The sequence below is a fragment of the Podarcis melisellensis genome (assembly GCF_964234715.1).
Source record: "Podarcis melisellensis genome assembly, chromosome: 3".
Taxonomy (NCBI): domain Eukaryota; kingdom Metazoa; phylum Chordata; class Lepidosauria; order Squamata; family Lacertidae; genus Podarcis; species Podarcis melisellensis.
This window is the reverse complement of record NC_138530.1, coordinates 107,740,011-107,760,786: the sequence shown is the minus strand read 5'-3', so window position 1 is coordinate 107,760,786 and position 20,776 is coordinate 107,740,011. Positions and strand designations below refer to the sequence as shown.

At 44.7% G+C, this 20,776-nt stretch overlaps 1 protein-coding gene across 2 annotated transcripts in view; it reads left to right on the top strand.

The window, feature by feature from the left end:
* SNAP25 (synaptosome associated protein 25) overlaps positions 1 to 20,776 on the top strand; it is a 74,932-nt gene that overhangs the window by 34,738 nt on the left and 19,418 nt on the right. For both annotated transcript variants that reach the window (XM_081906606.1, XM_081906605.1), the window contains exons 2-3: positions 17,309 to 17,445; positions 19,178 to 19,219. In XM_081906606.1, the coding sequence (XP_081762732.1) occupies positions 17,374 to 17,445; positions 19,178 to 19,219 (114 nt within the window). In that variant the 5' untranslated portion in view covers positions 17,309 to 17,373. The remainder of the gene's footprint in view (positions 1 to 17,308; positions 17,446 to 19,177; positions 19,220 to 20,776) is intronic.

The window sequence follows — 20,776 nt, the reverse complement described above, 5'->3', positions numbered from 1 at the left end:
ACTGACTCTTGCCATTGTCCTGAACTCTCTGCAAGTCTCTTTCTCTCAGCCTCAGTCTGGTGTCTGCAATATGGGCCCGATAATGGTTGTTTGCCTTACATAGTTGTAAGGTTGCAGGTTTATCTACATTTGAAACACTTGGATGCTAAAAACAAAAGCAGAAAAGCAGAAAAACAAAGCAATTATGAGACATTCAGGGCATCTAGGGTGTGTTGCATCCTTCTGCCTGAACCCTCTTATCTGTGTACATACAACATTCAGGAAAGTTTGGGGTTTGCTGTTGCTGGGGGTTTTCAAGGAGAGAGAACAGATTGGAACTGCTGCAGATATAACCCCGTTTCCTGCAGGTGGAAGATGCCTTCAATGCACATACAACCAACACTGAAAAATTTGCACATTTGGATACGCATTACAAGTGCATTACATCTCAGTGGCCTTGAACACATTTGATGCAGCTGTGTGAGAATATCCCCATCCAAAACTATTGGGCGGAATGAGGGCCAGAGCATTCTTTGAATCAAGTAAGAACAGATGAGCTCTGTGGTCTTCCCAACCAGTTGCATGAGCTAAAAAAAGGTACACTGGGATTTGGACTGTGGACCAACTGAGTTTTACTCATAGTAGACTCACTGAAATTAATGAACTAGCCTAAATTAGGTTAATTATATTCAGCAAGTCTACTCTGACTAAAACCTATGGCTTATCCACACTCTGCTCTATCCAGGCGGGTCCACACTTAAAAGTGTATGCTTTGTGTGTGTGTGTGTGTTGCCCTGAGCTTTCCCCATGAAAGCTCACTCTTTAGCATTCAATTGGAGCAAACGTCAAACTGGGATTCCTGCAGATTGCTGTTTGTGCCAAGTGAGCTTTAAAGAGTGGGCTTTTGAGGGGAACACTCTGGAGCAAAAGGAAAAAAGGGCACTCAGACGCAAAGCTTTAAAGCGCGACCTGCACCTGGAAAGAGTTGAGGAAAAGTAAGTTTGGATAAGCCCTTTGTAGGGAACGCAGGTGGCTCTGGGTGTAAACCATTGAGGCTCTTGGGCTTGCCAATTGGAAGGTTGGCGGTTCGAATCCCCGCAACTTGGTGAGCTCCCATTGCTCTGTCCCAGCTCGCGCCAACCTAGCAGTTTGAAAGCATGCCAGTACAAGTAGATAAATAGGTACCGCTGCAGCAGGAAGGTAAACAGCATTTCCATGAGCTCTGGTTTCCGTCATGGTGGTCCATTGCGCCAGGAGCGATTTAGTCATGCTGACCACATGACCTGGAAAACTGTCTGTGGACAGACACCGGCTGCCTCAGCCTGAAAGCAAGATGAGCACCGCAACCCCATAGTCGCCTTTGACTGGACTTAACCGTCCAGGGGTCCTTTACCTTTACTTTTACAGTAGACTCCATGATAAAATTGCTGCTTGCATCAATAATAGCATCATTGCAAGGGTTATGAGTAATCAAAGATTTGATCCTGTGCTTGGAGAGGTCAGATTACATTGACATCAGCCCAACCCAGAGCTCTTTAAAAAGAGCTGTGCACCTGACCTAATATGTATGATGCAGCAAGCATTTGAGAGCTAACCTGAGGCACTCCTGATGTCAACTCCCATAAGTATCAGCCAGCATGACCAAGGGTCAGAGGAGATGGAAACAGTTTTGCAGCAACATCTGGTTAGCTATCCCTGGCTTAGCGCTTGAACCATGGATCCATTGCATAGATTTATTTGTTGAATTTGACCAGGGGTTATTGAGCCGAGGAGAAAAGGAATCGTGGCTTCGAACGGTGGTGTGCATCATAGCCTTTTATTCCCCAGGAAGAGACACAAGGAAAAGAAGGACCTAAATTTCCCACAGCCTGTAGTTCCACAGACGGAGAAGTGAACAAAGGATATTTCTCACCAAGAAAAGACTTCTTATACTTTCCCTTGGATCTCTGCACAGATAGACTGAGCAGAACAGAAATGATTGTGCTTCTGAGTATTTCTGAGCCATAGGACTTCACCACAGCTACCCTGAGGGTGGGAAATGAATTTCCCAACGCCGGATCTTCTCTCTGGCTTAGTTTCTGCCCCCAGTGGCTTGGCATCTGCTCCTTGAAAACTCTTTCCAGCTAGGAAAAATTGCAGAGAGCAAGGCGTGCAGCACTATTTAGAAGTTCTTTCCAGTACAGTGGTACCTTGGGTTAAGAACCTAATTCGTTCCGGACATCCGTTCTTAACCTGAAACTGTTCTTAACCGGAAGCACCACTTTAGCTAATGGGGCCTCCTGCTGCTGCTGCGCCGCCGGAGCACAATTTCTGTTCTCATCCTGAAGCAAAGTTCTTAACCCAAGGTACTATTTCTGTGTTAGCGGAGTCTGTAACCTGAAGCGACTGTAACCTGAAGTGTCTGTAACTTGAGGTACCACTGTACTTGGGAACGGTCATCTATCTATGGGTAGATCCATCTGGTATGAACCAGATGAAACTCAGCAATTTTAGTGTGATTCAGAATTAATGTGTGGAGTAAGATTCTACAGCAGGTTCCCCTCCAATACTAAGGGTTATTTCAATCCCGTTGATTTCTTTATTTACATATATAGTGGAACCTTGGTTCTCGAATGGCTTAGTTGATGAACAAATTTGCTCCTGAATGCCGAAAACCTGAAACGGTTGCGGTTGTCAGCTATTGTTTCCGGGGCACCTGTGCCAATTGGAAGCTGCGCCCTGGTTTTCAAAGTCAAACAGACTTCCCGAACAGATTACGTTCGAGAACCAAGGTACCTCTCTCTCTCTCTCTCTCTCTCTCTCTCTCTCTCTCTCTCTCTCTCTCTGTGTGTGTACAGGCCTTTTTTTTCAAAAAAAAATATTTAGGGGTACTCTCATTTTCCTACTCATATTGAAATGTTGTTGTTGTTGCTTAGTCATTTAGTCGTGTCCGACTCTTCGTGACCCCATGGACCAGAGCACGCCAGGCACTCATGTCTTCCACTGCCTCCTGCAGTTTGGTCAAACTCATGCTGGTAGTTTCCAGAACGCTGTCCAACCATCTCGTCCTCTGTCGTCCCCTTCTCCTTGTGCCCTCCATCTTTCCCAACATCAGGGTCTTTTCCAGGGAGTCTTCTCTTCTCATGAGGTGGCCAAAGTATTGGAGCCTCAGCTTCAGGATCTGTCCTTCCAGTGAGCACTCAGGGCTGATTTCCTTCAGAATGGATAGGTTTGTTCTTCTTGTAGTCCATGGGACTCTCAAGAGTCTCCTCCAGCACCAGAATTCAAAAGCATCAATTCTTCGGCAATCAGCCTTCTTTATGGTCCAGCTCTCACTGCCATTCATCACTGCTGGGAAAACCATAGCTTTTACTATACGGATCTTTGTTGGCAAGGTGATGTCTCTACTTTTTAAGATGCTGTCTAGGTTTGTCATTGCTTTTCTCCCAAGAATAAATAATGCCCCTCAATGAGGCCAAACTTAGATTCACAAAATGTTTGGGGGTATGTGTACCCCTGCATCCCCCCAGAAAAAAAGCACTGCATATATATAGATATTGTTTTCTGTTTTACAATTTAAAATACTCCTTTTACATCCTCAAGATATCAATGACTTCCCTTCTTCTCTTTCCTTGCTTCCTTTTACATATCATAGATCCCTGCATATTTTACAAAAAATATACCACTCAGTGTTCCATTATTGCATCCATCAAAACTTGTTCACGCTGTTGAATTTGTCTCAATGCATCCAGCGTTTTCAGCTGTACGCAGTCATTTCCCATATATTTAAGCAACGTTTTCCAATCTTCTCAAGCCCATTGATTTCAGTCAGATAGATCTAACTGGGATAGCTCAGTTAGTAGAGCATGAGCCTCTTAATCGCAAGCTCATGGGTTTGAGCCCCATGTTAGGCAAATGACTCCTGAGGTTGAACTAAACGATCCTCAGGGTCCCTTCCAACTCTATAATTTTATGATTCTATTATTTAAGCATTATTTAAGATATTACAGGCAAACAGCTTTCGTTGGCTTATGTTCACTGTGTCATTCTGATTAGGGAAGTCAGTAATCTGAATATTTTTTTCATTGTGTGGACAGGTGGAGTCCCCAGATCCCGCGCGGTCCCCCCCGTCATGTGGAATAACGACTCAAGACAACGTGCTATGGGATTAAATTGGCCACAACTTTATTAAATTTCAAATGTGGGTAGACCTTGGCTCAGGCATTGGGCGTTCTCCCTCCCCAGTCCCCAGCCGGGGACCTAGGGAGCATCAGGGTTATCCAGTGTAGAGAACATATGTTCAAGCAGAGATAGCCACCCCCGTAACACCGCCGCCACAGGGGAGAGCAATGACGACCTTTCGGCGTACGGTCAAAGCCTCCCTTCAGAAACCCCTTTAACGGGGAACCCTGGTATCACCGCCACAAAGAGGAAGGTGGACAAAAGGATTCCGCCCAAGGCCTGATACCGCCAAAGTTGTGACGTTTTGCTTCGGGAAAGGCGAAACCTGCCAATGCAGGGAAATTCCTTTCCGGCCCTTTAACAGCGACCTTAACGTAGCAGCGCCCGCATACCTGTGAAGAAAAGTTAACCTGCAAAACCTGTGAAGAAAAGTTAACCTGCAAAATAAGACATTAACTGAGGGTGGGTAGGGTGGGAGAAGCTCTGGAGCCAAGTGAGGATTCCCAGGTAAGATCCTCCCTCTATTGTGTGGGCAGGTAATCCCTCCCCTACCTGGCCTGGTCTCCTTGGCAACGCTTCCCCCAGGTGGGATTGGACAACTGACTGAGGTAGGCAGAGACCTCCAGGTATCCCACCTGAGGGAAGGCAAAGCCAAGCCTATGCTGTTGGAGCCGCTCCAGATCTAGGGGCTGCACGCGTCCACACAAAGGGCGCCCCCTGTTTTAAGCGGGGAGCGGTCATTGTTAAACTTTGGCTACAGTCCACGGTGGAGCTTACACTGCAGTGCAGGCATAGGGGAACCTTGGCCCTCCTGATGTTACAGAATTACAACTCCCATCATCCCAGTCCATTGGCCATGCTTGCTAGGGCTGATGGGAAATGTAGTTCAGCAACATCTGGCCAGCCAAGGTTCCTCACTCCTGCTGTGGTGGGCAGTTCTTTGAACCAAGTGGCTCCAAACCTTTTCGGAATGGCAACCCCCAAGTCCAAATTTCAAGCCAGTTGATTTATTGTCCCATGAACTGTGCACCTTAGGTCTTTGCCAGCCATCAGTTTGAGGCATCTGAGCAACAATTTTCTTGCCGTCCCTATTAATGTGGAATTTCTTGAAATGTGCACAGCACTGACTGTAATGTAATTTAAATCAATAAGATTTTAGAATGCAGAAATAAAGAAAATCATCAATTCTAGCCCTAAACGGCCTCAGTCCAGTATACCTGAGGAGCATCTCCACCTCCATCGTTCTGCCCAGACACTGAGGTCCAGCGCCGAGGGCCTTCTGGCGGTTCCCTCACTGCGAGAAGCCAAGTTACAGGGAATCAGACAGAGGGCCTTCTCGGTAGTGGCACCCGCCCTGTGGAACGCCCTCCCACCAGATGTCAAAGAGAAAAATAACTACCAAACTTTTAGAAGACATCTGAAGGCAGCCCTGTTTAGGGAAGCTTTTAATGTTTAATAGGTTATTGTATTTTAGTGTTTTGTTAGAAGCCGCCCAGAGTGCGGGGTATAAATAACAAATTATTATTATTATTATTATTATTATTATTATTATTATTATTATTATTATGTGGGGGTGACCTTATCTAAATTATATAATTTGGTATTTGAATGATTGGTATTATTAATTGTATTATTAATTGGTATTATTATAATGAGGCTATTATTGGATTATAATTGAAAATTAATAAAAATTATTATCAGCAAAAAAAAAAAAAGAAGAGAGAAGGAATGATAGTATAGAACACTAAAAAAGAAAAGAAAAAGAAATATGCACAGCACTGACAAAGCTATTTGCCATTTATTTTGATGGGAATGTCAGAACCCCAATCACCCAATTGCAGGATATTGCCTTGTAAGCTATAAAATATTATTATAAAATTGATTTAATCTAAAAATGGTTTATTCTAAAAATGGTTACACAAGCAATGTTATATATAACCAACTATAAATATTCTTTTTTTAAAAAAAATCACAATGAAGTCCCATTTGGGCAAGTATCAGCGGGATAGCTGAGCTTGCGTTTTGCCAACAAGTAGGTCAACGCAGGGTTTGATGGCTGTCGCCCATGGTCTCAGATCATTATTGATATGTAGCCTGCCGCTGTATTTCATCTTCACAGCAGTCGTTGCTGAAAAATCTGTCTTGCAAAAATATGTACCACCAAATGGCAGCAGCACAAATGTAGCTTCATCGGCAAGGTCAGTAGAAACTCAGTAATTCTGGTAACATGAAGCCAGAATTCAGGTAACCTCTCTTCCAAAAATCTATCCTTGAGGGTTCTATGTATCACATGACAATGGGTTGTTCTTCTCATGTAAAGACAACTTGGCGACATCACTTGCAAATGAGTTTCACACCCACTTGAACATATGTTTCTTTTATAAAAAATATATATACTTTTCAAGTTTATTCATTTCACTAGTTTTACAATCATTTTGACATTTCAAAACTTGACTTCCTTCCCCTCTTTCTGCAGTTCCTTAAATTTATTCTTAATATCTTCTGCATATCCAAATTAACTTAATTTGCTCATTTATTCATCTTCTTTAAATATATACTCTTCTGAAACTGCAGGTTACTACAATAATCCTGCCAGTGTTCTTATCTGTTTACAATTTATCTGTAAATATTCAATAAACCATTTCCATTCTTTTATAAAAAAGTTTGTTATCTTGATTTTTTATTCTTCTGGTAAGTTTCGCCATTTCTGCATATTCTATAGGATTTTGTATCCATTTTTCCTTTGCTGCGACTTCTTCTTGTTTTGGGGCAAGTAACATTCTTGGTGGCGCTGTGGGTTAAAGCCTCAGCGCCTAGGACTTGCTGATCGAAAGGTCGGCGGTTCGAATCCCTGCTGCGGGGTGCGCTCCCGCTGCTCGGTCCCAGCGCCTGCCAACCTAGCAGTTCGAAAACACCTCCGGGTGCAAGTAGATAAATAGGGACCGCTTACCAGCGGGAAGGTAAACGGCGTTTCCGTGTGCAGCTCTGGCTCGCCAGAGCAGCGATGTCACACTGGCCATGTGACCCGGAAGTGTCTCCGGACAGCGCTGGCCCCTGGCCTCTTAAGTGAGATGGGCGCACAACCCCAGAGTCTGTCAAGACTGGCCCGTACGGGCAGGGGTACCTTTACCTTTACCTTTAACATTCTTGCCGCAGTACTCGCATACATGAATAAGTTTCTACACAGTTTAGGTAGTTCTGTCCCTATAATTCCCAAAAAGAAAGCTGATGTTTGTTTGTTTGTTTTTCAAAAGTTATTTTAAACATTCATTTCATTTCATTGTACAGTCATACCTTGTTTTGCAACCAGGATCTGTTCCAGAGCCCCAGCCGCTAGTCGAAAAGGACACAGGGCAAAGCGCCGCATCTGCGCATGCATGTGGAACGGTTTGTGCTTCTGCACATGCGAGAAGTGCAATTTAGCGCTTCTGCACATATGCAAGTGGCAAACCCGGAAGTAACCCATTCTGGTACTTCCGGGTTTGCCATGGACGTTCGCCGGAATGGATGCTAGACAAGGCGGATGTTAGCGGAGGTATTACTGTATATTGTGGTTCGAGGACCCGACCCCCGCAATGTGGAATGAATACACAAGGACACGTGATATAAGGTAAATGGAATACCCAAAAAATTGAAGGCATAGGTGATGGCCACACCTAGCCCTTCGACACACCACAACACATTATTCCAATGCCTAACCTACCCACCAATACCACGAAAGTTGTGACGATTGCTACGAGGTAGGCGAAAAAACCAAAAGGCCTAATGCCAAATGGAAAAATTCCTACCAGGCCCCCCAGACAACCAGGGCGACCAACCTAAGGTCCATAGCAAGGCCAAGGAAAACTAAGACCCTGAGCTCAAAGGGAGTGGAGGGTGGGTGACTCGCGATGGAACGACGGAGAGTGAGGCCAAGGAGGGGCTGGCGCCGCAGCATTTAGACTGCTGTAAACACCCCCTTGGAGGCACCTGGTTGGGTGCCTGCCGATGGGCGTGGGCGTCAGCCAGGTGAATGGGGGAGGCAGGGGGCTAACGCCCCCTGCTAGCGGCTCCCGCCCACAACCACTCCCCTCTCTTCCAGGGAGGAGAGTCTTCATTTCCCAGTGGAAAATGAATTTCTGTTTCTTCAGCAGAAAAGTAGCGACCAATTTTGACTAAACAAACTTCAAATCACCCTTGGCTAAACTATTAATTAGCCCTGGTGGCAGAACTGGTGAAACTACAACTAATCCAGAATGCAGCAGCTAGACTGGTGACTGGGAGCAGCCGCCAAGACCACATAACACCGGCCTTGAAAGACTTACATTGACTCCCAGTACGTTTCTGAGCACAATTCAAAGTGTTGGTGCTGACTGCGTCCTTTATCACCTTAACCATCATCTATGTTATATCTAATATAATATTTATCACTCATGCAATTTGCGAAAATTAGTCTAGGCAAATAAAGATTTTAGTTGGGAACAATGTTTTTTTTAAAATACCCTCTATAACATTCCCACCCCTTTGTAAACTTTTGGGTTGTTTGATTCCTGAATATTTCTGTCATTTTTGCAAGTTCCAAATACTCAAACATTTTTATCTGCCTTCCTCATTCAATGGGGTTTTCTCTCCCTTCCAATCTCTGGCAACCAACATTCTCACTGCTGCTGTTGCATATAAAAATATCCTTTTCTTATCACCTGGGATGTCTGTGGACAAAATACCTAGATAGAAGGTTTCTGGGTTTTGTTTTGTTTTACAAATATTTGTTTGAACATTTTCTGGGTCCTATTATTAATCATTTCCTCCTGCATCTTTTATGATAATCCAAATCTTTTACATCTCCCATTATGTCCAGAATCCAACCTTAAACTACAAGTGATATCCTACTAATGATTTTAACTGTTTACAATGGTCTTTAAGATAAGTTATAAATTTTCCCCATTCCTGCCAATGTTCTTATCTGTTTACAATTTATCTGTAAATATTCAATAAACCATTTCCACTACACTTTCACACCCCTCTGCACTTTAAAAATATCCCAAACCTGGGGGCTTAATTCATGGATGATGAAATGATCTTGAAAGATGTTGTCACCATCCTTCCTTCATATTTGGCTTAACGCTACAAGAAACTATTTTTCTAGCTGCTACAATGAGTGGTTGTCTGAGGCTCTGAGCATCAAACAGCTTCAGAATCATTACCTGAGACATTTTTTTGTCTCTCCCTTCTCTAGCCTATGCACCACAACACAGCTGTAACGTTAATTGTATGCAATTAAGACAATTTATTGCAAAGATATCAATTAGTAGCAAATTGTGCAGATTCTGCAGGGTCCGTAGCTGGAAATCTGGAATTATTCTTCTGTGCAACGTACTTTTTGCAAATGAGTAACCTTGTTGAATTGCTCTGCTGTTTCTATAAATAAAGATGAGCCAGGCCTCCTGGGGGGCATCGTTAATTATGACTAAATACTGGTATACAATCCCCTTTTCTTAAAGAAATCATTTGCGGTGCTTTACAAACACGGATGACCTTGTCAGAGCAATCCACATATTACAAAACACTTTAGCTGTTCTGACCCCTGAGGAGCTGGATGTGGGTGGTACAGCATATCGGAGGCTACACTTCTAGGAATAAGGAAAACCTCTGTTATAAGACAGCATCTTAAAAAGTAGAGACATCACCTTGCCAACAAAGGTTCGTATAGTAAAAGCTATGGTTTTCCCAGTAGTGATGTATGGAAGTGAAAGCTGGACCATAAAGAAGGCTGATCGCCGAAGAATTGATGCTTTTGAATTATGTGCTGGAGGAGACTCTTGAGAGTCCCATGGACTGCAAGAAGATCAAACCTATCCATTCTGAAGGAAATCAGCCCTGGGTGTTCACTGGAAGGACAGATCCTGAAGCTGAGGCTCCAATACTTTGGCCACCTCATGAGAAGAGAAGACTCCCTGGAAAAGATGTTGGGAAAGATGGAGGGCACAAGGAGAAGGGGATGACAGAGGATGAGATGGTTGAATAGTGTTCTCGAAGCTATCAGCATGAGTTTGACCAAACTGCGGGAGGCAGTAGAAGACAGAAGTGCCTGGCATGCTCTGGTCCAGGGGGTCATGAAGAGTCGTACACAACTAAACGACTAAACAACGACAACAACTGTTATAAGAATCTCAAATATAAAATAAATATTCATAAATGCAGTGCTTTTTTCTAAAAAAAAATGTTTAGGGGTACTCTCATTTTGACTCAAGAAAATCACCACTTTATAGTTCAGATTGAGAAAAATAAATACAGTAAATGGACAAAAGTACAATGATTAACAAAATGTTTAGGGGTATTTGTACTCCTGCATAGCCCCAGAAAAAAGTACTGCATAAACGTACAAGGCAAACACACTTACACAAGCATATAAACCACGTGTCTGAAACAGTACAGGAGAACAATCCTGAAGCCATTTTGACTCTCCCAAATCAACCTCAAATATTTCTCTGCAAGGAGGAAGGAAATGGGAAAAGCTTTCCAATTGTCTTTGGAAAGCCAGTGTGGTGTAGTGGTTAAGAGCGGTAGTCTCTAATCTGGGGAACCGGGTTCGCGTCTCCGCTCCTCCACATGCAGCTGCTGGGTGACCTTGGGCCAGTCACACTTCTGTGAAGTCTCTCAGCCCCACTCACCTCACAGAGTGTTTGTTGTGGGGGAGGAAGGGAAAGGAGAATGTTAGCCGCTTTGAGACTCCTTAAAGGGAGTGAAAGGCGGGATATCAAATCCAAACTCTTCTTTGGACTGTAGGGGCTTACACCTCCCTTTTCAAATACAGTCGGGTAAGTATCTGTTAAGCTGAGCAAACTATCAATATGCATAAGAAATTCAGGAACTAAACCACAGTGGTCAAACTTAATCCGTTCCGGAAGTCCGTTCCAAAACCAAAGTGTTCCAAAACCAAGGTGTGCTTTCCCATAGAAAGTAATGCAAAATGGATTAATCCGCTCCAGACTTTTAAAAACAACCCCTAAAACAGCAACTTAACATGAATTTCACTATCTGACAAGACTATCTAACAAAAAGCAAAAGCAAATCAATAATCAATGTGCTGTACTATAAAATAAATAAGACAGTATTGTATACGATAAAAATTAAAATTAATTGTTTTTCTTACATGCACAGATGATAGTCATTGTTTGGATGTGGGGCTTTTATCCATTTCCGCAGTCACACAATCAATCAATCAGTAGCTGAACTGGGTTCCACACAGTCAGAAAAACAAATGAAGTGAAAAAGCCTCAAAAGCAAAAAAGCAAAATAAATAGCAAAAACAAAAGCGCCAAATACAGTGGTACCTTGGTTCTCAAACTTAATTTGCTCCAGACGTCCGTTTGACTCCCAAAATGTTTGAAAACCAAGGCGCAGCTTCTGATTGGTGCAGGAGCCTCGGAAACAATAGCCGACAGCTGCATCGGATGTTCAGCTTCAGAAAAATGTTCGAAAACCAGAACACTTACTTCTGGGTTTACGGTGTTTGGGAACCAAGGCATTTGAGTACCAAGGCATTTGAAAACCAAGGTACCACTGTATTTACCATCTCAAAGGAATGGCCAGGCTATCCAGAAAATGCAACCAAGTAAGGCATTATGAGGTATCCCGGCAGACAGGAGAGAAGAACACTCAAATTTCCGCTGCAGACCTCCTCCTTCTGTGGTGTATGTATGTTTTGGAGGGGGTGGTCTTGGGTTACAGAGGGAGCAATTTCAAAAGTCTATATAGGGGCTCACACACCATTGTTCTGGGTTCTCCCTCCTGCATGTAGTGAGTGGGGACTCTGTTGCAACAGTTTATTTCCTTTAATAAAGATCAGGCTTACTAGCCGCTTTGCTTCTCAATATACTCTGGTTGGCCTGTTATTTTCTCCTACCTATAGGGAACCCACGTAAGGACTCTATATGGGCTCTGGAATACCCCATAAGGGAAAGGGAGCAGTTTTTCTTATAACTCCTTGTGCAGATTCAAGACCATATAAGCTGTGACATAGCATCCCAACCAAATAGGAAAAGACAATTTCAGTTTCTCTTTGTTCCGATCTTAAGTTCGCTACATTTCTGCATCAATTCGCATTTTTTAAAGTCCTCGTGCAAAGCTGTCAACAATCTCTACTAATGTAGACCTTTTCATATACACCTTTTAACATACACATTTTGGCTAACACACTTCCCTAACAATTCATTTTTAGTTTTTTGAAATGAATCTACTCTTTTAGGACCCTGTGTTTTTGTGTTTTATTCTATTTGCATCTCATGCACTCCTTTGATGGCATCATGCTCTGAAATGCTGCATAAATTTGGTAAATAGATGGTGATATTTTTGAATATTTTCATGAATGTATGCATTTTCTGCACATTTCTCTGTCTGGAGCACCGCACAGCAAAAATGTGGAGAAGTGCAAATGGGAAAGGATAGCTGTAATTCAGTTTTCACGGTTTTTCAGTGAGTTAAAATTAGGTTGCTTCTCATTAAAATGTGAGCTGAGCTGATTTCTCCCTGCACAGATCCATCCTTACCACAAGAAGACCTAAACAGCTTAGGTGCAGGATGCTTTAAAGATCACCTCATCCCATACCATCCTGCCTGCTCCCCTAAGATCCAAAGAACAGGCCTTTCTCGGTGTCTCTCCAAAGCACAGCTGGGTGGAAAATAGGCAGGGCCTTCTCAGTGGTTGCCCCATGTAGGAATGAAACACTTTGCTCTAGGAAGTGCAGGTCCCTCACATGTTCTTCTCTTGTTACTGAAACCCTATTTATTCTAGAAAGCTTTCATTTTATGAGACTGTGTTTTTATTATTTCTTTAAACTACTGCATCCCCCTACTTCCCCCCCCCTTTATACTATGTTACAAAAGCACTTTATGTTGTCCCAAGCCACCTTGAGTGTGTTTTGACACTTAGAAGGGTGGGGTAAAACTTTCAGCTAAATAAATAAATTGCTGTTAGATAAGTCACCAAGATGCAGCTTACGGGAGTTGCTGTAACTTTTGCAAGATATTGGTCTGCAGAACGTGAATCTTAATGAGTGAAAAAGTATATCAGCTTACTGTGAAGAGGAGATGCATAGCCCTGGGCTGTAGTCCTTGTATTTTGCCCTGTCTTGCAGAAGTAGCATAGAAATAAGTTCTCATAGCATATTAGGAAATATTATTGTCCCATCTCCTGAAACCTACTTTTTAGCTGCCTGAATGGCTTTATTCCTTTCAATTTTATTGTAGCTACATCATGTATTTTCAATCTCCCTGGTCCTGAATGGGAGAACTGTGCCCCTGAAGGACCAGGTACGCAGCCTGGGAGTCATTTTGGACTCACAGTTGTCCATGGAGGCGCAGGTCAATTCTGTGTCCAGGGCAGCTGTTTACCAGCTGAGACCCTACCTGCCCGCGGACTGTCTCGCCAGACTGGTGCATGCTCTGGTTATCTCCCGCTTGGACTACTGCAATGCGCTCTGCGTGGGGCTACCTTTGAAGGTGACCCGGAAACTACAACTAATCCAGAATGTGGCAGCTAGACTGGTGACTGGGAGTGGCTGCTGAGACCATATAACACCAGTCCTGAGAGACCTACATTGGCTCCTATTACATATCTGAGCACAGTTCAAAGTGTTGGTGCTGACCTTTAAAGCCCTAAATGGCCTAAGCCCAGTATACCTGAAGGAGTGTCTCCATCCCCATTATCCAGCCTGGACACTGAGGTCCAGCTCTGAGGGCCTTCTGCGCTGCGAGAAGCCAAATTACAGGGAATCAGGCAGAGGGCCTTTTCGGTGGTGGCGCCCGCCATGTGGACCCCCCACCCATCAGATGTCAAGGAAATAAACAACTATCTGACTTTTAGAAGACATCTGAAGGCAGCCCTGTCGGGAGCTGCCTAGAGTGGCTGGGCAGCCCAGTATAAATGACCTCAGCCCAGTATACCTGAAGGAGCGTCTCCACCCCCATCGTTCAGCCCAGACACTGAGGTCCAGCTCTGTGGTCCTTCTGGCGGTTTCCTCCCTGTGAGAAGTGAGGTTACAGGGAACCAGCAGAGGGCCGTCTCGGTGGTAGTGGCCACCCTGTGGAAAGCTCTCCCATCAGATGTCAAGGAAATGAACAACTATCTGACTTTTAGAAGACATCTGAAGGCAGTCCTGTTTAGGGAAGTTTTTAATATTTGATGTTTTTAATCTGTTGGGAACCGCCCAGAGTGGCTGGGTAAACCCAGCCAGATGGGTAGGGTATAGATAATAAATTATTTTTATTTTTATTTTTATCTGAAATGTCTAAGCTTACCACCCTGAAATCCATTTCTGGATGAAGGGCGATTTATAAATTTAAAAAATAAATAAGCCATCTTGGATCTCAAGGAGATCAGGAGCCACAACTGATATTCCTCCACATAAATGTCATGTGTGCCAACTCTGTCACTGGCCATTTCTGTGTCTGTCATTTTTTTGCTCCACCCATCTGCACATGTCTAGTCCCTCTTCATTGCCATTCCTGGTTGTTTTTCCTCTTCATATTCTGGTGGGTTCCCGAGATGCTCCCCCAATCTCTACCTACCCCTCACTTCCAAGTCAATCTTCCTGTTAACAGCCAGATTGCTGCACAACGACAGTGGTACCTCGGGTTACAGACGCTTCAGGTTACAGACTCCACTAACCCAGAAATAGTACCTCAGGTTAAGAACTTTCCTTAAGGATGAGAACAGAAATTGCGTGGTGGTGGTGGTGCAGCGGCAGTGGGAGGCCCCATTAGCTAAAGTGGTACCTCAGGTTAAGAACAGTTTCAGGTTAAGAACAGACCTCTGGAATGAATTAAGTTCTTAATCTGAGGTACCACTGTATTTCTGAAGTGGAGGAGACACTGAAAATACATTCATGTGGAATACAGTTTTGACAATCTGAGTCTCCGATATAACGCTTGATGGCTTATTTAAGGTTTGTTTGGTTTGTCATGTTTGCGAGATAGCGGTTATGTCAACATCCAGGCAATTGCCTCTTGTTCAGATTTAATTAACAGATGCATGTCAGTGAGAAGAGTCCTCTCTCCCACAGTGGTGATGCGTCATCGAGGAAAAGCGATTTCATAAACTGAAATCCTCTCACTGTCAAGGGGCCCAGGTTTCGGAGGAGTTCCCTGATGCCAAGTTCATCCTATCAACTAAAGTAGGGAAAGAAGGAGGGCACAAGGAGAAGGGGACGACAGAGGACGAGATGGTTGGACAGTGTTCTCGAAGCTACCAGCATGAGTTTGACCAAACTGCAGGAGGCAGTGGAAGACAGAAGTGCCTGGCGTGCTCTGGTCCATGGGGTCACGAAGAGTTGGACACGACTAAACGACTAAACAACAACAACAAAGTAGTTTAGATGCTCTCTGAAAGCTGGGTCAGCCTTAACTGCTGTAAATTATGACTGATGGACTTCAGTCCTTATAGAAGACAGGTGTCAGTTCAAGGACTCAGCTCCCCCCCCCCCCCACGCTTTGGCAGTAGATGTAGATAAGTAGAACAAAGCGAAAGGAGTCTCTTACCAGTTAGAAATTTTAATGATCACAGCGAGAGAACAAAGAATCCATTCCAAGGGATGAAGGTGCTCCCAATTAAGGGTTTCACCCACTTCCCCCCTAGTCACCCACGTCACTTCTACGTCTGGCAACCTGATCTTGCAACCTCTGTGCTTTCTGTGCTGCCACCTTATCTGCTCTCCTTGACCTTGGGCTGAGCAGATGGGCGCTTTCCAGCGAAAGTACATCTGTTAACTCTCTGCCCCAGTTCTTCTCCTAGCTGTTCACCACCCAGTTCTTCCCAACTTCTGTCTTCTGAACTATGCCCCTTTGCAAGCCACTGTTCCAAATCTATATTGTCCTACTGTCCCTGGGAAGATTCAAGATCCTGATCAGGAGCAGGGTGAGGGGGAGACTCCCACCATTCCTCATCTGTGCAGCCCTCCTCAGCACAATCCCTGACAACAGGTGTGCTTCATCAGTTTATGCCAATAGTGAAATGTCACCATTTATGGGACCTCCCATGGTGTGTCATAGAAAAAAGAAGGGTGTCCTTGCTGCTTTTCCTCAGAAGTTCTTCCTCAGTGTGAAGTGAGGTGGGGAACATTTTGTGCTGTACGACATCCATGATCAGAAAGCATTATGGCATTATGGAAACCAGCTTTGCAAGCATGGCAATGATGCTCAAGGAATATGTTCAGCTTGTATTCCAGTGTGTATGGACCTGTTCCATACCTCCTTTTTCAATGCACATTTTCACATGGATTTGAGAGTTTCTAAAAATCTGCACAATAACATGGAATGGGGTGTGTGGAACAGACTTTAAAATGTGCGACTGACATGGACTGGAAGTAGTCTGGGGAAACTCAGTCAGATGGGTGGGGTATAAATTAGTATTAGTATTATTACTTAATAAGTTATCAAGCTCCATTGCTTTATCCTTTCCTGAGGGCATAGGGGGTAACAGAGAAAGCCATGTCCCTATATTTCTTCTTTCAGTGAAGACAACTTTCATGCAGGACAAAGACCCAACCCACAGTCCAACCATTTCTACTCAAGTTTTGAAGCTTGGGGAAAGGGAACAGCTGGGGCTTTGTGGTACATTCTGTTCCTTATAAATTGCTGTTTTAATTCTGTCACCAACTTTGGATAAAGTTCTGACCATCTGAGGTAAAACGTTGTTTGTGAGATCTTTCCTTGCAGTCACTTTGCATCGGATTAGCAGCTCCACGGAGGCTGACTTGGTGTCTTTAGAAAACAGAAATGAATCAGTTCTTCTTCGTGATTGCACCAAGGAAGCAAACATTTGGGTTCCTATTGAAGAGGGTGACTAATACCCCAGAAATAGAACAACATCACCTTGGGAACAATCTATGACTGTTCTCTAGCTCATAAGAATTGCCTGGCACAGTTAAATGATTTGACGGTGAGAGCAGTAATCTAAGAGGGTTCTTTGAAATTACCTGGCACTGACGCACGGATATAATCCAGAAGAGAATTGTTTGTGTGAGGCCACTAATCTAATGTTGCTTTTCAAAATGATCATCATAGCACGCAAATGTCCAGAGTGAAACCGGTTTGATTTCGCTTCACTGAATTTATTCCTCTTTCTTTCTTTCTTTCTTTCTTTCTTTCTTTCTTTCTTTCTTTCTTTCTTTCTTTCTTTCTTGTGTTCTAGGCTTGGTGGCAGGACCAAGGAAATTTGCTTGACGCAGAGGGCCAGCCCACACACCCACAGCCAAAATGGCCGAAGATGCTGACATGCGCAACGAGTTGGAAGAAATGCAGCAGCGTGCTGACCAGATGACCGATGAGGTGAGGGAAATGTGGCTGGAATGATAAGCAGGAAAAAAAACACCACAGCCTCCTCCTGCAGCCTGTTGTCTGCAAGCTAAGATCCTCACCCAGATAAATGTAGACTTTTTCTGTTGGTTCCTGCATTCTCAGCTCCATCATTTTGATGTTCTGAACTCAGAAATGAGAAAGCTGCGGCTACACCTTCCACCATCCCTAGCCATTGGCAGGGGCAGAGGAAGGGGGTCCGGTGGGTGCGGACCGCCCCAGGTGCCACCACTGAGGGGGTGACAAAATGCCAGGCGGCACTCACCATGGGGCCTGCAGCGTGCCCGAGCCATGCATCTCTCCTGGGAGAGAGGCTGTGGCTTGGGCACACGCAGGCTCCGTGCTGCCCAAATGGTCTGCCCGCTGCCTCCCCCCCCCCCGCTGTAGGGCGGCTGAGTGGGAGGAGGCAGGCAGACTCCGGAGGCCCCGTGGTGTGCCCCGCCCCTATGGGCAGCTCGCCCCGCCCCAGGCGTGCTGCCCTAGGTGCCCAAGTGGCTTCCTCCGCCCCTGGCCATTGGCCATGCTGGCTGAGACTGATGGGAGCTGGAGTCCAAGAGCAAGCAGAGAGCCATGGCTTCCCCACCAACTAAAGAAGCAAGAGTTTGAACCCAGGGCCTTCTGCATGAAAAACCAGGTGCTCTACTAATGAGCTGTGAAATGAGCTCATGAAAGAATGCAGAAGAGTAATTCCAGAGGGGTCAAAATATTGTCCAACGACAAGGCCTCTCCCAGATTCTGCTGTTGACTTTGTGAAGTCTTCATGTAGGAAGGGAGAATGCCTCTGGTGACTTAATTTTTTAAGTGTCTTCTGTTTGTTTAATACATACCAGAAAGTGCACATTGAGTCATTTTTCTGTGCCTTTCATTGATGCACCTCGGCAAGCAAAGAAGAACCTGTGGCCCTCTAGAAATTGTTGGACTTCAGTTCCCATCAGCCCCAACCAGTATAGCCAGTGACCAGGGATGGTGGGAATTGTAGTCCACCAATATCTGGAGAACTATAGGTTCCTCTTCTCTGTTCTAGGCTTTACAACCAACAAACAAGCTAGGGCATTTAGCTAGGTACAGATCTAACAAGTTTCTTTGGGCAGCCTCTTTGAGCAGTATTTTGGGTGGGGAAAGGTGGCATAAATTATCTAAATAAGCAACCACACATGTACTGCTCATTGAAGGTATATTGCTCCTTGTGGGGTTTAGTCCATGATATGCCGCCATCACAAAGAACTCTAGAATGAAGCTTCTCCCCCATTGGCGATACATTTATCACCAATGCTTCTCTCAAGTAACCTGCAAATTTTTGGTTGTAAGTTTCTCATGACTTCCTCTACTTAGAACCTGGACAAGAACCTTGTCCTTTTCACTTGAAGCAGCCATAGTCTGGTGTGGTATAGTTGGAAAACAATCAGAAGAGTTAGAGTGGTATAGTGTTAGACTAGGACTAGAGGGACCCAGATTCAAAGCCCTGCTTCACAAAGCTCACTGGCTGGTTGTGGGCCAATCACTATCTCTTAGCTCAGCCTATGTCATGGGGTTGTTGGGGAAATAAAGTGGGGGGGGGGAGAGACCCATGTAAATAAATTAAAATAAGACAGATGTCATCATTTATTTATTTTTGATGTACTTATGCTCTGCATGTTTCTGAGCTGAAACTGTTTAGCAATTCTAACTCTCTTCCTCTGTCCCCACCCCCCCATTTCCTTCTCAGTCACTCGAAAGCACTCGTCGTATGCTGCAACTTGTGGAAGAGGTAAGGAATCAATGGTTTAACTTCAGTGTTTTCTCGGGAATGCTGAATGGTTTGCAGGAGTTGACCCATCTCAAAGCCCATGATGCGCATGGTGACGAAGGTCCCACTCATTGCCTCCTGGAGATTGTCCCATCTATGGAATGACCTCTCTAAATGCAGTGGTTTGTTTTTCTTTCAAAGCACTTCTACAGTTTTTGGTGCATGCACATGCTCATCCAGCATACATTAAGCCAGGTGGTGGTTCCCCCTCCATGCTCATTGTCAGGAACGTGACCCCCCAAAGCGCAGCGGAAGAGTCAGCCTCAGAAACTAAGCTAAGCGAGCAAGAGGCCAACTCTGCAGATGAAAGCTGGCTGTCAGAGTCTAGAAAGGGCAGCCCAGCCCCCCTCCTTCCCAGGGAAGATGTTATCTCACAAGGAGAGGGAGAGTTAGAAGGCGGCCAGAGCATTGCCAGGCAGCCAGCAGATAAGCCAGTGTCTGATGCTGTGTCTTCTGGGAGTGGGGAGGAGACAGGCCAGCCGTTTAGTCTCTGTACTAGGAGACTGGAGAAGCTCAGAGAACAATGGAAGGGAAGGAGAAGAAAAGTGGGATTTTGGCGTCCTTCCTGTTGGAGGAGGGATGATCATTCAAACTGATCAGCTACTGTTAATGCAAGCAGGCAGGGGCCGTGCTCTGGATATTTATCTTGTAAATAAACATACAAAAAACTGACGGAGAGTCATTGCTGCAATGCCACACAACGGAAAGCTTCCTGCAGCTGCTTTTTGGTGTGGCAGAAGAATACATAATACCAGAAATGTTGTGTTACTGCTGTCCTGTTAAGATGGATAGAGCCAACAACTTTCAATTTGACATCAGTATGAATCCGTCAGATTGACAGGTATCAAAGTTGGCTTTCTCTGTGGTGAGTCATGAATTCAGAGCTCTTTTTGTCCATGCTGTCACTTCTGGATGGAGGTGATAGCTCTCATTGCACCCTCCCTTTGAAATGCTATGCTGTCCAGAATAAATGCAACCCAAGCCTACAAGTGCACTCCAGATTGTGCATAAAATAGGCTCCAGCACTACTGCTCATCAACTGATAGGCAATAGAGCTGGATTTGGTGGTCACATACCCTGTGCCTGGGCTGGGCAGAGTGTTTTGAAGTCCTGAGACTTCCAAACTCCTAATTGCTTGGCAACAAGGTGGGCATTCCTGCCCCGTCAAATTTGGGCCACAAGAGTAGACCCTGGCCTGCATGGAGCCCAAAAGGTTCACGACCCCTGAGCTACTCTGCCCACCAGCAGCTCTCAGATGAGGATCATGCCCATCAGCTGCTTTCTGCTCTTTCCTACTGGAGATGCCATTGACTGAGCCCAGATACCAGCTCAGTGCAAGCTATTTGCTCTAGTACTGAGCCTCTCCCCTGTTGGTGGTGATGTCTTGGCTGTGATCATGAAGCAAATCTATAACAGGGCACTGGGGCAGAATGAAGGCCTTTTGCAAAGGGGAAGAAGGGACGTTTCACATATAGGTGAGTGTCACCAAATCTGGAGCAGACATCCTTTCCTATTGAA